Genomic DNA, 11,573 nt, shown 5'->3' with positions numbered 1-11,573 from the left:
AAAAACATTCTTCTTTTTTCTCACAGCTGGTTTAGGACAAGACGCCACGCAGAACCAGTGAAGGTAAGCCACCTGTCAAGGGAGGCAGCAGTTTGCAGATTTGCACCCAAAATGCAGGAGCACAATAGAAGATAACGGAGAGTTAATAATGTAATAACCAAAAACAAACTTACAATCTAAGTAAATAGGCGATTATCAAAAAATCTGAAAACAGAAACAGGAGAATAAAGTAGTAAAGGCACACGCTGAACTTGACAAACAAGCTGACACCAGACAAAGTGAGCACGGAGACCAAATACCCCAAATACACAATGCAACACAAGAGACAGGTGACATGAGGATAGATGAGATGAACCGGTAAAACACATTAGGGACTAATCCAAGTCAACAGGAAAAAAGCTAGAAACAGACAAATGCAACGGATCACTACAAAATAACACAAGAAGTAAAGCGTGCATGTGCAAACACGCACATGGATGAACAATACAGCAAAACAGGAAACACTCAACAAATAACAGGGACACATCAGCACACAGGAATTAAATTAATAAATGAATTAACAAAACAAAATAGGAAATATCACAGCTGAAAACCACAACCATGACACCACCATGGAGAGTTGCTTCATTATTGTTTAACTTATCTGTCTGCAGGTCTCAGAAGTAGAAGAAACCTTTAAATAGTCTCCACCTACAGCAGTAACACCAGACCCCAATGCAACGCGGCACATCTGACTTTTTCTTGATGAATCCTAAATGAATGCAGGGAATGTTCACTATTGATTTAGAAAGGAAACAAAGAGACGGGAATGAAAAGACATGACACCTGACATTGCAGACTGGGGAAGTCAGCAACTAGCTGGTGAACAAACGGAGCATTTAGCCGCTAAAAGCTCACTTTGTTCTGGCAAACCATCAGACCACATCGTCCAAAATAGTCATTCTCAAAATCGGGGTATGTGTACCCTGAGGGGTACTTTGGAGTAGGCTATTGCAGGTGATAAGTTTAAAAAAACATAATTCATGCATAATTCCTTAAATAATTATACTATAACAATGAATGCATTTAGACTGGATTCTAAACATTTGGGATGTACAATTGAAGTGTTTTTCAGTTAAGGTTGTTGGCGCGGGGCTGTATTGTACGTCTTTATAAAGGCTTTCTACTAAAAAGGTTTTCTGCTAAAATTTACAATAAATTGAGAACCACTGCTCTAAAGCGGTTTTAAAACCCTTGTTGGTATTTTGAAACAGTCCCAGTTTAGTTAGGTTTAGGCACAAACACATTACAGTTAAGTTTAGATGAGATAAGATTGTGATTTGGGTTACAATCACTACATTTGTGACATTACTTCACTTCAATGGGCTGTACGGACGTGACAGAATTACGGGAATGCGTCATGTATGAAAGTAGCCTACAGGGTTGTGTGTCTCTGTGTGTGTGTGTGTGTGTGTGTGTGTGTGTGTGTGTGTGTGTGTGTGTGTGTGTGAATTAGAAGATTTAATTTAAGTGACCAAGTCGTATTAAAATTACATCTAGCATTTGTTTTTTTATCTTTACATTAACTGAAACTGAGCTGCATAAATCCGCATCAGAGCCCTGACACCTCTCTCTGTGTTGTTTCCTGTCCACAGGACACAGGAGAAGCCGTTTATGTCAACAGTGCAGTTGTGTTACATCCACCATGAGCCAGAAGGAGAGGAAGACGATGTCATCTTCACCTTACTGTGTTGTTAATTCTGCATGTATTAGTCTTAGTGGGCCACTTGCAATGAAGTGTAGCTTTTCTCTAAATACTCATTGCTATTAATTCTTAAAGGCTTAAATGATATTTTTTGTAGTTTTTTCTGCTTTCTCTTTGTTAAAATCAACACAAAAAGTAAAAGCATCTTCTTTAATTATTTATCTCAGGTTGAACTTTTTTTCTTAAAACACCAAAAAGATGCTTAGACCATGTGACATTTTCATATCTTATCTGGTGTTTCCATTGGATGCATGTAAAGTGTAAATTAAATAAAAAAAATGGTTTGAAAAATACAGAACAAGAAGGGTTGATATTTGAACTTTCAGACAGTCTATGAAGAAACGTTTCACAGAGCAGATAGTGTTTACAGTGTATCTGTGTAGATGAGGGCTGATATCATCTGTTGTTTTACAGTGCAGAAGTCAGTGACAACATTGCAGTCAATTATGCAACGTATACACTATAAACTGTTCAAATAAGTCATTATTGTGTTATGTATCTATGAAGGCTAGCAACGAGTTGTGTCATCTGAAACCTAAAGTTTTTAAGATGTTGTAATATCTGACTTCCTTACTCAGGATATGAGCAGTGGCATAACTGTTTTAGTCATGTTGGTCATGTGATGTCTAGCAATTCTGACACCAAATAAAGTGAACTGCAGCTCTTTAAAGGAAAGTTCTCTTTCTTTTATTCTACAGTGGTTAGGTGGTTAGTTGCAGCTCTACTAAAAATAACTAGTTTCCGCATTTCACTCTGGAATTGTTCATTTTTTCTTATTTTTTGGGCTCATCTGGTAAGAAAACATTTTACTGAACTTTGTGTTTTAGTGAAAAAGCAGAGCTCTGTGGATGTTTTTAATTGTTACTTATAATGAAAAAAAATGAACTGTGGTTTGTGGCATGAAGTGGAAGTAGGGAAGTTGCTTTTAAAGACATTGAATGCTTTGTGAACACGTATTTGATTTAGACAACTGAAAATGAACAATGTTATGTGTTTGCAAATCCAGGGAGCCAGTTTCAGTCTGTGAATATGCTGACCGACAACATGTTACTGATCGTCTTCTTAATTTCAGGTGAGCTGTGTGTTACTTGAATTATTTACAATCTTAATTTAGAAGAAAAAAAGCAGAAAGACCAGAGTTAGTTATTTTGTTCACATTCTGACTGTGAAGTGAAATGTTTTATGAGGAAATTGTTAACAAGACAGTGAAGAAATACCGGCATGCAACATACTGCTGCTTCATTTATCATGAATGTTTCATCCTACAGATTTTCTTTCACATTTGGTCAATCATGAAACTGATTTCACAGGTGCTCTGGCTGCTTGTCCTAAAGAGCCAGCCTTATCCATTACTGCACCAAAGAACATGGAAGCACTGAGTGGATCTTGTCTGCTAATCCCATGTAACTTTAGTTCTAAACCAGATCAGGACTTCAACAGCACAAGAACAACCTTCGGAGTGTGGATTATAAAGGACTCCAGAATTGCCATGACAAGAAATATTATATTCAACAGTAGTAGGACAGTTACCACCTATCCAATGAATATTACTGGAGACCTGAGTCAGAAACAATGCACCACCTTGTTTTCTAGTTTAATCCCAAATTACACAGACACATACTACTTCAGAATTGAGAACAGACCATTTCTGGCAACAGCTTCCTGTGATCCTCTTCAAATAACAGTTAGAGGTAAGGTTTGGTTGTATCAGTATGTTTTTAATGTTGTTGCAGCTGTTGCTTAGACAGCAAACACCATGACCCTTATCTTTATTGTAAAATGTTACAAAAAGTCAGGATGTTCCAAATGTTGTAATAACTGAAACTGCGCATAAATATTCCTTATCACATATTATAATCTACATATTGTACTACATACTGTAAGTCATATTTTTAGCATTGCAATTTAAAACACTGTATCTTCATGTCATCAGACTTCAAAAAGGGAAGTCTCTTTGTATAGAAGAGTGTCCCTCCTTCACATTGCACATTAACAAATCTACATGAGTGTGTCATGATGAGGTTTTTTTCACAAGGAGGATCTAAAAAATGTCACTTTTACTAAAATGTCAGTACAGTTTTACAATAAAAGGGTTTGCAGATGTACCGTAAGTCACGGGTACAAACTAATATACTGTATTCTTCAGTGTAAAACATTTGATTTAAAACTCCAGATTCCCCCCCGAGGCCCAGAATTGAGGTCCCAGGTGCTCTGAAGGAGAAGGAGTCTGTCACTATAAGCTGCTCAGCTCCCACTCCCTGTCCACACTCCCCTCCTAAACTCACCTGGAATCTCCAACAAGACCCTCACTACAACATAGAGGAGAACACAGATCGGACCTTCACAACTAAAATCCAGAAGACCATCACTCTGTCAGACACACATGATGGACTCACCATCAGCTGTTCTGCCACATATCCTGTGAATGAAGGAAGAGGAGTCAAGACAGCAGAGGAGACAAAGACTCTCAATGTCTCATGTAAGACAACCAGTGTTTGTTATTGGATCCTGTCAGAACATCATGTGCTGATTTTAATGAATAAAATTAATCTCACATTTTCCTCAGATGCTCCCAAGAACACCTCAGTGTCCATCAGTCCATCAGGTTTGGTGTCAGCAGGTAGCTGGGTGAACCTGACCTGCTCCAGCAGAGCCAAGCCCCCCCCCAGCTTTAGCTGGTTCAAGAACAGCAAAGATGGAGACCTCCGTGTAACTGAAGGAGACTTTTACAGCTTCAATGTGACCAATGTCACTGATGATGTATATTACTGTGCGGCCACAAATGATCTTGGTACACAAAGATCATCAGAGATCCATCTGACTAATGAAGGTAAACACTGCACTGCTGATTTGGAAATAGAAGGAGTTCATGTTGGATAAAGTATTCTATACACCAAAGTGAATATGCAGAATTTAGAATAATGTACTTAAATAGAAAAGGAGAGATTTAAGGCAAGTTTAAAACAATATTTTTTAGAGAAAAGTGTTGTACGTGCTGGTTCATGACATGTGAAAAGTAAGAATAGGAAGCGAGAGGGAAGAAGTTTACCAGCAGAATAAAGAAGTGAGAATGATCTTCTAGTGTTTTTAGGCAACAATTGTTTTATGCCACATACAGGACACATCTCCTCACTATCCGCTAGCTGTCTGTCCCCTGAACACACTGTAAAAAAAACGCAGTCTCTGTAGACAGTCCCGCATCTACAAACGGAAACAAAAACAATCCGTGCCAACCTGAGGCCTGTACTATGAATCAAACTATGATTCTACATAAATATGAAGAATACAGAAACGGTTTTACAGGCAAAATGCAATACAGTCGCTGTTTACTAAACCAGGAAGGAAGGCTGGCAAAAAATAGCTGATGCTGTTATCTATATCCCTTCCCCATCAGACAGGCACAAGATTGATTACCCATGTGCTATTCATAAACTTTCGGTGCTTTAGATTATTATTTCAGTTGTAATCCTGGCAGTGGGAATCAATCTGAGAGCAAATAAAAAACCTAGTGTAAAAACAGTTTAAACCAGGACAGTCTAAAATGTGAAAAAGCTTAACTTTAATATAAAGTTTTATTATAATGTGTAGTAACTGCTAACAAAACCGAGTGTAAATTGTAATTTCCCCACTAGGGATCAATAAACAGTATAAATCATTATTATTAATGAATGTAACTAAACAACAATCAAGGATTGACCTAATGACCTAATTTCTCTCTCATATTGCTCCTCATAACCACGGAAAACGATCAACAAAATTGACACCAAAATCCAATTATTTGTTGTCAAGTTTAGGTGCATTGAACCCTCATTGAAGCAGAAATGTTTAATGTCAGATAACATCCACAATGATTGGACTTTCAGTTTAGTCTTTTGACAGTTTTCAGTGGTTATGAGGAGCACAATGAGAGTGAAATTTGGTGATAACTGATTGTTGTCTAGGTACATTAAACCACTAAACGTTAAGCTTTGTCCACGTTCAGTTTTTTCATGATAAACATTTTAGAACATCCCTTCAAACTGATGTGAAGCTGACAAATAGCCTACAAGTTATTCCCTCAGCTTAAAATCTATATCTTTCATAAAAATAACCATCAGGGAATGTTAACGTTGTTGTCTCTAAATGTTTTGACTTTTACGAGCGCATCTCTCTCTCTCTCTCTCCACGCAGTGAGCTGCAGCAGTTCTTCTAAGAACTAACGCCGTTAGCAATCAAGTATTGATTGGTCAGGCGTTTTTTAAATTTTTTTTTTACATCAGTTGATCTCTAATCTCCAACATAACTCCCAACTAGGTTAGATGTTCAGCTTTAGTTACCAAGGCAATTTAACCGTTGTGATACAGAAAACCCTTCAGGTTAAACCTTGAGTTACCTCGGTAACGCCAAATCTTGCTTCGTACTACTGACCTCTGCATCACGACGCATGACAAACAGTGTTTCAGCCAATAACCGGTAAGAAGGAGTTGGTTGAGCCATCACCGCATCAGCGTTAGCACGTAGGCTACTTCCACGATGCACGTCCATGACTCAACCAACTCCTGTTTTATCGGTTATAGGCTGGAACAATGTTTGTTAGGGTTCGTGGTGCAGGTTGGCACAGTTTGTGGAGCCCGGGCTGTCTACAGTGTGTTCAGGGGACAGGCAGCTAGTGGACAGTGAGGAGATGTTTGCTGTATGTGACAAAAAATGTCTAGACGTGTGAGCACCTTTAAAATATAAATAAAAGTGACATGTTAATATCACTGCACATCTGCAAGCACAATTTATGCACTGCATTTTTGCATCTGGAACAATGTGTTTGAAAATACTGCGTGAAGTCAAGCTGAACTATCTATGAATGCTGGGTCACAGCCATGATTCTTCTTTACTTTAATTCAGTCACTTATGACGTTTTTGTTTCCGTAGGAGCCAAACAGCTCGATCCCTCTTCACCATGGGGGGCGGTTGTTGGAGCGATCATTGGAATCATCATACTCCTCTGTGGGATCGTTGCTGTTTGGTACGTACAGTATCTCAGTATCAGTTCCAAATGTAGCCGTAAATCAAATGTGTGTTATACAAGCAGGGACGTTGATGTGGTCTGAAAGTACGAAGAAAAGACTGAAGGTGATCGAGGCTTCACTTTCCACTCCTCTAAGCTGTGAAAGAACTTTTGCATATTTATTGGTATTGTAATATAACATGTCTTTGTCTGTATGTTCTTGATACTTTTAAATTGCATTTAAATTGAAATTTAGGTATTGAAACTTGTTAAATACACAGAAGCATTATGTATAATTATCATAAGAATGATAATAATTTTTATTATTAAACAGGGAGAAAAGCTGACAGCCTTGTTATGTTTTCCAGGTGGTTAAAGAAAAAACTTCCAACTTTACAACAGACACAGGTGGGAAAATATTTTAATGTTCTACATGTACTACAGAGAGTGTAATGAATATGTTTCTACTCATACCATCTGCATTCATAATATCAACACTGGATTGGAAGTTCCTCATTAGTGAATAAATGTGGAGACTCACAGGAAATGTGATACAACAAAAAACAACTGTCAAAAAACCACAATGACAATCCACTGTTGTATCTGAAAAAAAGAACAGATTTAGCAACATTTAACAAGATTTCCCCACTGCTTTGTCCAATAAGAGCTGACTGTTATGTTCTAGCAGTGGGAGCTGAGTGAGAGAGAAACGGAGGTGAACTACAGGAAGTAGATGAAGGTCCCTCCCAACGTTTCTCATTTGGTTCTTTTGTCACAGAGCCTGACATCTGAGAAGCCAGCTGTTCAAGAGCCAGCCAGAGCAACAGAAACAGAAGACATCCATTACGGAGAGATCGACTTCTCCAGGCGGACACCTGAACCGTCCTCGGCCTCACGGCAGGACAGTGGACAGCAGCAGGACACGCTGTACGCACAGGTCAAAGTTTCCAGGACGGCAAACGGACGGACTGCTGAAGGTCCAGAGGACCTCTACGCTCAAGTGAAGAGAAAATGAGTTTTTGGACCTACACGGACATGTTGGATGTTTTTAAAAAACAAGTTGGGAGCGGCAGATGTATTTGACAGGACAGATTAAGATAAGAAAGGAGAGAGAAAGGGGGACAACATGCAGCACAGGGCCCAGGTCGGGATCGAACCTATGGTTGCTGTGGTAAGGACTGAGCCTTTGTACTTGGGCACACACTCAACCAGGTGAGGTTTCTGGTGCCCCTGGACAAATATTTAATCCAAAGTATTACAAGGAAATATTAGCTTTGCAAACCTGAATTTTTGCAATACATTTTAAACTGTGACATTTTGAATGTTGTTTAATACATGAAGATGTGGAGTGTAGCGTAAACTTATCTTCACATGAAAGACACATCAGCTGCTTCATGGAAACTATCAACAGTCTCTTCAGCATACCAACCAAGCAATGACTCTCACATTAGAATTGTATCACGCCAAGAACCCCAAAACGACACAAATTAGACCATGGACTCTCATTTAATGAAGATTTGTCCCACGGTCCCCCACTTGAAAGGATTTGTGCTTTTAGATCTTTCATTACAGCATGTGTATGAAAGCAATGACCAGAATAGTCATACAATCTGTGCCAACCTGAGGCCTGTACTACGAATCAAACTATAATTTTACATAAATATGAAGAATACAGAAACGGTTTTACACGCTAAATACAATACAGTCGCTGTTTACTGAAACAGGAAGGAAGGCTGCCAAAAACTAGCTGATGCTATTAGCAATATCACTTCCCCATCAGACAGGCACAAGATCTGACCTGATTGCCATTGGGCTATTCATAAACTTTCGGTGTTTTAGTCTATTATTTCAGTTGCAATCCTGAAAGTGGGAAGCGATCTGAGAGCAAATGAAAAACTTACTGTAAAAACAAAGTTTAAACCATTAGAATTGTATCACGATCATGATGTTACTATGTTGCTTGTTGATGGAATTACAGTGGAAACACATCTTCCCCTTTTTGCTGGGGACAGACTGAAACCCCTTTTAGGGACCTCTTGGGGTCCGTGGACCTCACTTTGAGAACCACTTCTCTAGAGAGAGCCTGTTGCATTTTAAATTACCTGAAGGCCACCATAGCTTCTCTACACACACACACACGGGGTGAGGGAAGAGGAATTCGGCCGGTTGTGATCTGCAGCCTCACCTCTAGATGCCCCTAAATCTGACACACTTCTCCTTTCAGTCCTGTGCTCATACTTAATGACACAGGAGCACATATAGGGCTCAGCTTCATTCTGAAGGACTGTGACCGGACTCATTGGTGACGTTGCACATTCCATGTGTTGATGTTGCATGTTTTACAGTGAGACATGACAGGACGAGGTCACTGCATATTCAGAGCGATCCAACGGTGCTTTGACGGTCGGTCAGATTAGTCGACCAGTTATTGATTTAACGTTATGTGTGGTGCCCCTCTGTCTGGGTCTTTATCTAGTCCTCTTGTTTAATGTTTTAATCTAGTCAGTATTCTGTCTTTTTACCTGTCACTGTTAATTTGACTCTTTTTATAGAGCAATTTCTTATTTTCCGTTATATTCAGTAATGTTTCTATTTCTGTTAAAGCTGCAGTAGGGAGTTCTGAGAAAACGTGGACTTAGCCTAAAAATTTGAACAAGCACAACTAACAGGTTCCTCCCCCTTGCTCTCTGCTGCGCTACAGCCCCCCCTCCACAGCTGCTCTCCCACAGCGGTGCATGCCTTGAACGCGCACGCTAGTAAGCAGGGCCCCCGATGCTTTCCACATCCTCATGGACAATACAGGGGATTTATTCTGAGGGGCGTATAGCTGTTGTGTGCTGTGCTTTTGAAACTTTGAATGCTTAATGTAAAAATATTGCTTATTTAAAATATTTCTATTAAAAGATATGTTAATACTTTACACAGTACATTACTCAATTACCTTTTGGATCAATTAAAAACACTAAACTTTCAGTAGGAATGGTGAATCACTGAGGAAGCTCACTAAGCCAAGGAATAACATCTTAGAAATATGTCTTAGGTTTTATTTTATATATGGGTAAAATAAATCAGCTTTTTTTGCAAAGTACTCCTGCACAAGGAAATACTGAGCATTTTGACTTGGACTGAAGGAGATTCCTTCACGTGCCTCTGTGTCCAGGGCAATATCTGACCTGTTGAAGGAGCATAAAGAACTGGTGTGAGACATTTGATCTACAAATTACATCCTGAGGGGGAACAAAACGTGTATGTTGATAAAAAATAGTATTCTGCCTTGCCAAACGTTGACAGGGACAGCGCACAATTAAACGCATTTCACCATAGCTAAGCTACATTTAATTGTGATCGACAAAAAACATTTTGGCTTACTAAATGTAGGTATCGAAACAATATTGCTTATACTGAGGGTGAAGGAGTTAGCAGGTAAAGTTAAACTTCACCTGCTAACTACAACATTCCTGACGTCCTACAAGCTAACAAGCTAACTGTTAGACCTAGCAACAAGCTACAGAGTCAAATGAGATTTGCGCGATCACCAGTGATACCGTAACCATCGCTATCTTAGTTGTGTAGTTCGTAACAAATGAAACAAATCAAGCAGAGATACTTACATGTCAAGCAGAAATGTGGCTAGCTCGGAATCCGTGTTGAATCCTTTCAGGAGGCGTAGCTCACCTCTACCTCTGAAAAGACGCTCTGATGTTGACCCTCGTTTAATTTCGGGCTCGGTTTAACTCTTTCTTTTTAGCTCGCTTTCCGTCTGAGCAGGTGTCACTCGAGAAACTGGCAGTTTTCCTAAAAAGTTGTTTCTCCGCTATTAGCACAGCTGCAGCACAGCGGCAATCTTGAGCTTGAATACGGTACGCGCTGTGCTGGGGAGGGGTATGAGCAGCGCGTACACGAGAGTGATTGACAGTGCTAAGACAGTCCTCCTGGCTCTGATTGGCTGTTTCTTACCGGGAGCGGTGTATTTCTGCAAGTGGCAGTAGGAGCACAGGCAGGAGCCACAGGAGCTTGTTTTTTTACAGATTATCTGTCTCATATTCTACTGTCAGGAGATAGTGACAGTTTTAACAAATGTGTAAAAAATACATTTTTACAAAATGTACCTACTGAAGCTTTAAATGCTGGACTGTGAATTCTGTTTTAATTTAAATGTTTCTTAATAAAAATGCATATTTCTACATGGAGAGCAAATGAACTGGTGTTTTATTCCACATATAGAAGACAGCAGATAGGAACACACTGGACATGAGCAGGAAAGGTGAAACCTTCCTGACTGGCTCTTATATTTACTGTAAGTCATTTAACTCAGATGATATTTGGTAGATGTAACCAGTTACTGTGTAGTCATGTAACACGGGAAGTTAACCTTTTTTTAAGTTATAACCGCTGAACAGGGAAGTTTCACACTAAACCTCATTCACTGTGTTAACGTCCACGAAGGACCTCGTTGCTAATCTCTTTTTGAAATTGGGCTTGTTCGGTAAAACAATCTTTTTGTTTGACTGATTTAGTTTTTTAGTAAAATTATGTTGTCCTTTTACTGAGCCATGTGAAGTGAGAGTTTGCATTTTGTGGAATTATTTAGATTTGACCTCTGTTGATTGATCACAAATTATAACATTTGAATTCTGGTTGTATGATGCAAGTTTTTGTTGTAAATGTGCTCTATAAAAGCTCTGAAAGCATGTTTATTAAGTAACTACATTGTTGTGTTTGCATAAGTAGGAGACGGCAGCCCTGTCTGTGAATATTGCAACAGACAAAATGTTACTCCATCTCCTCTTTCTGTCAGGTGAGCTCTGTGTTCTGTGCAGATAGACAGAGAGGGGAAGTAACTGTTCT

The 11,573-nt window shown here is 39.2% G+C and overlaps 1 protein-coding gene across 1 annotated transcript; it reads left to right on the top strand.

Annotated features, from left to right (window-relative positions):
• Positions 1-2,417: 2,417 nt before the first annotated feature.
• On the top strand, positions 2,418-7,775 carry LOC117937984 (vascular cell adhesion protein 1-like). The gene is made up of 8 exons (XM_034862299.1): positions 2,418-2,537; positions 2,751-2,816; positions 3,055-3,435; positions 3,918-4,223; positions 4,311-4,574; positions 6,650-6,743; positions 7,094-7,133; positions 7,504-7,775. Exons 2-8 carry the CDS (start codon positions 2,774-2,776, stop codon positions 7,738-7,740), a joined length of 1,365 nt encoding a protein of 454 aa, XP_034718190.1. The 5' UTR covers positions 2,418-2,537; positions 2,751-2,773; the 3' UTR covers positions 7,741-7,775.
• Positions 7,776-11,573: the final 3,798 nt, after the last annotated feature.

Source organism: Etheostoma cragini, chromosome 22, assembly GCF_013103735.1.
Source record: "Etheostoma cragini isolate CJK2018 chromosome 22, CSU_Ecrag_1.0, whole genome shotgun sequence".
Lineage (NCBI taxonomy): Eukaryota > Metazoa > Chordata > Actinopteri > Perciformes > Percidae > Etheostoma > Etheostoma cragini.
This window is presented reverse-complemented; position numbering and strand designations above follow the sequence as displayed.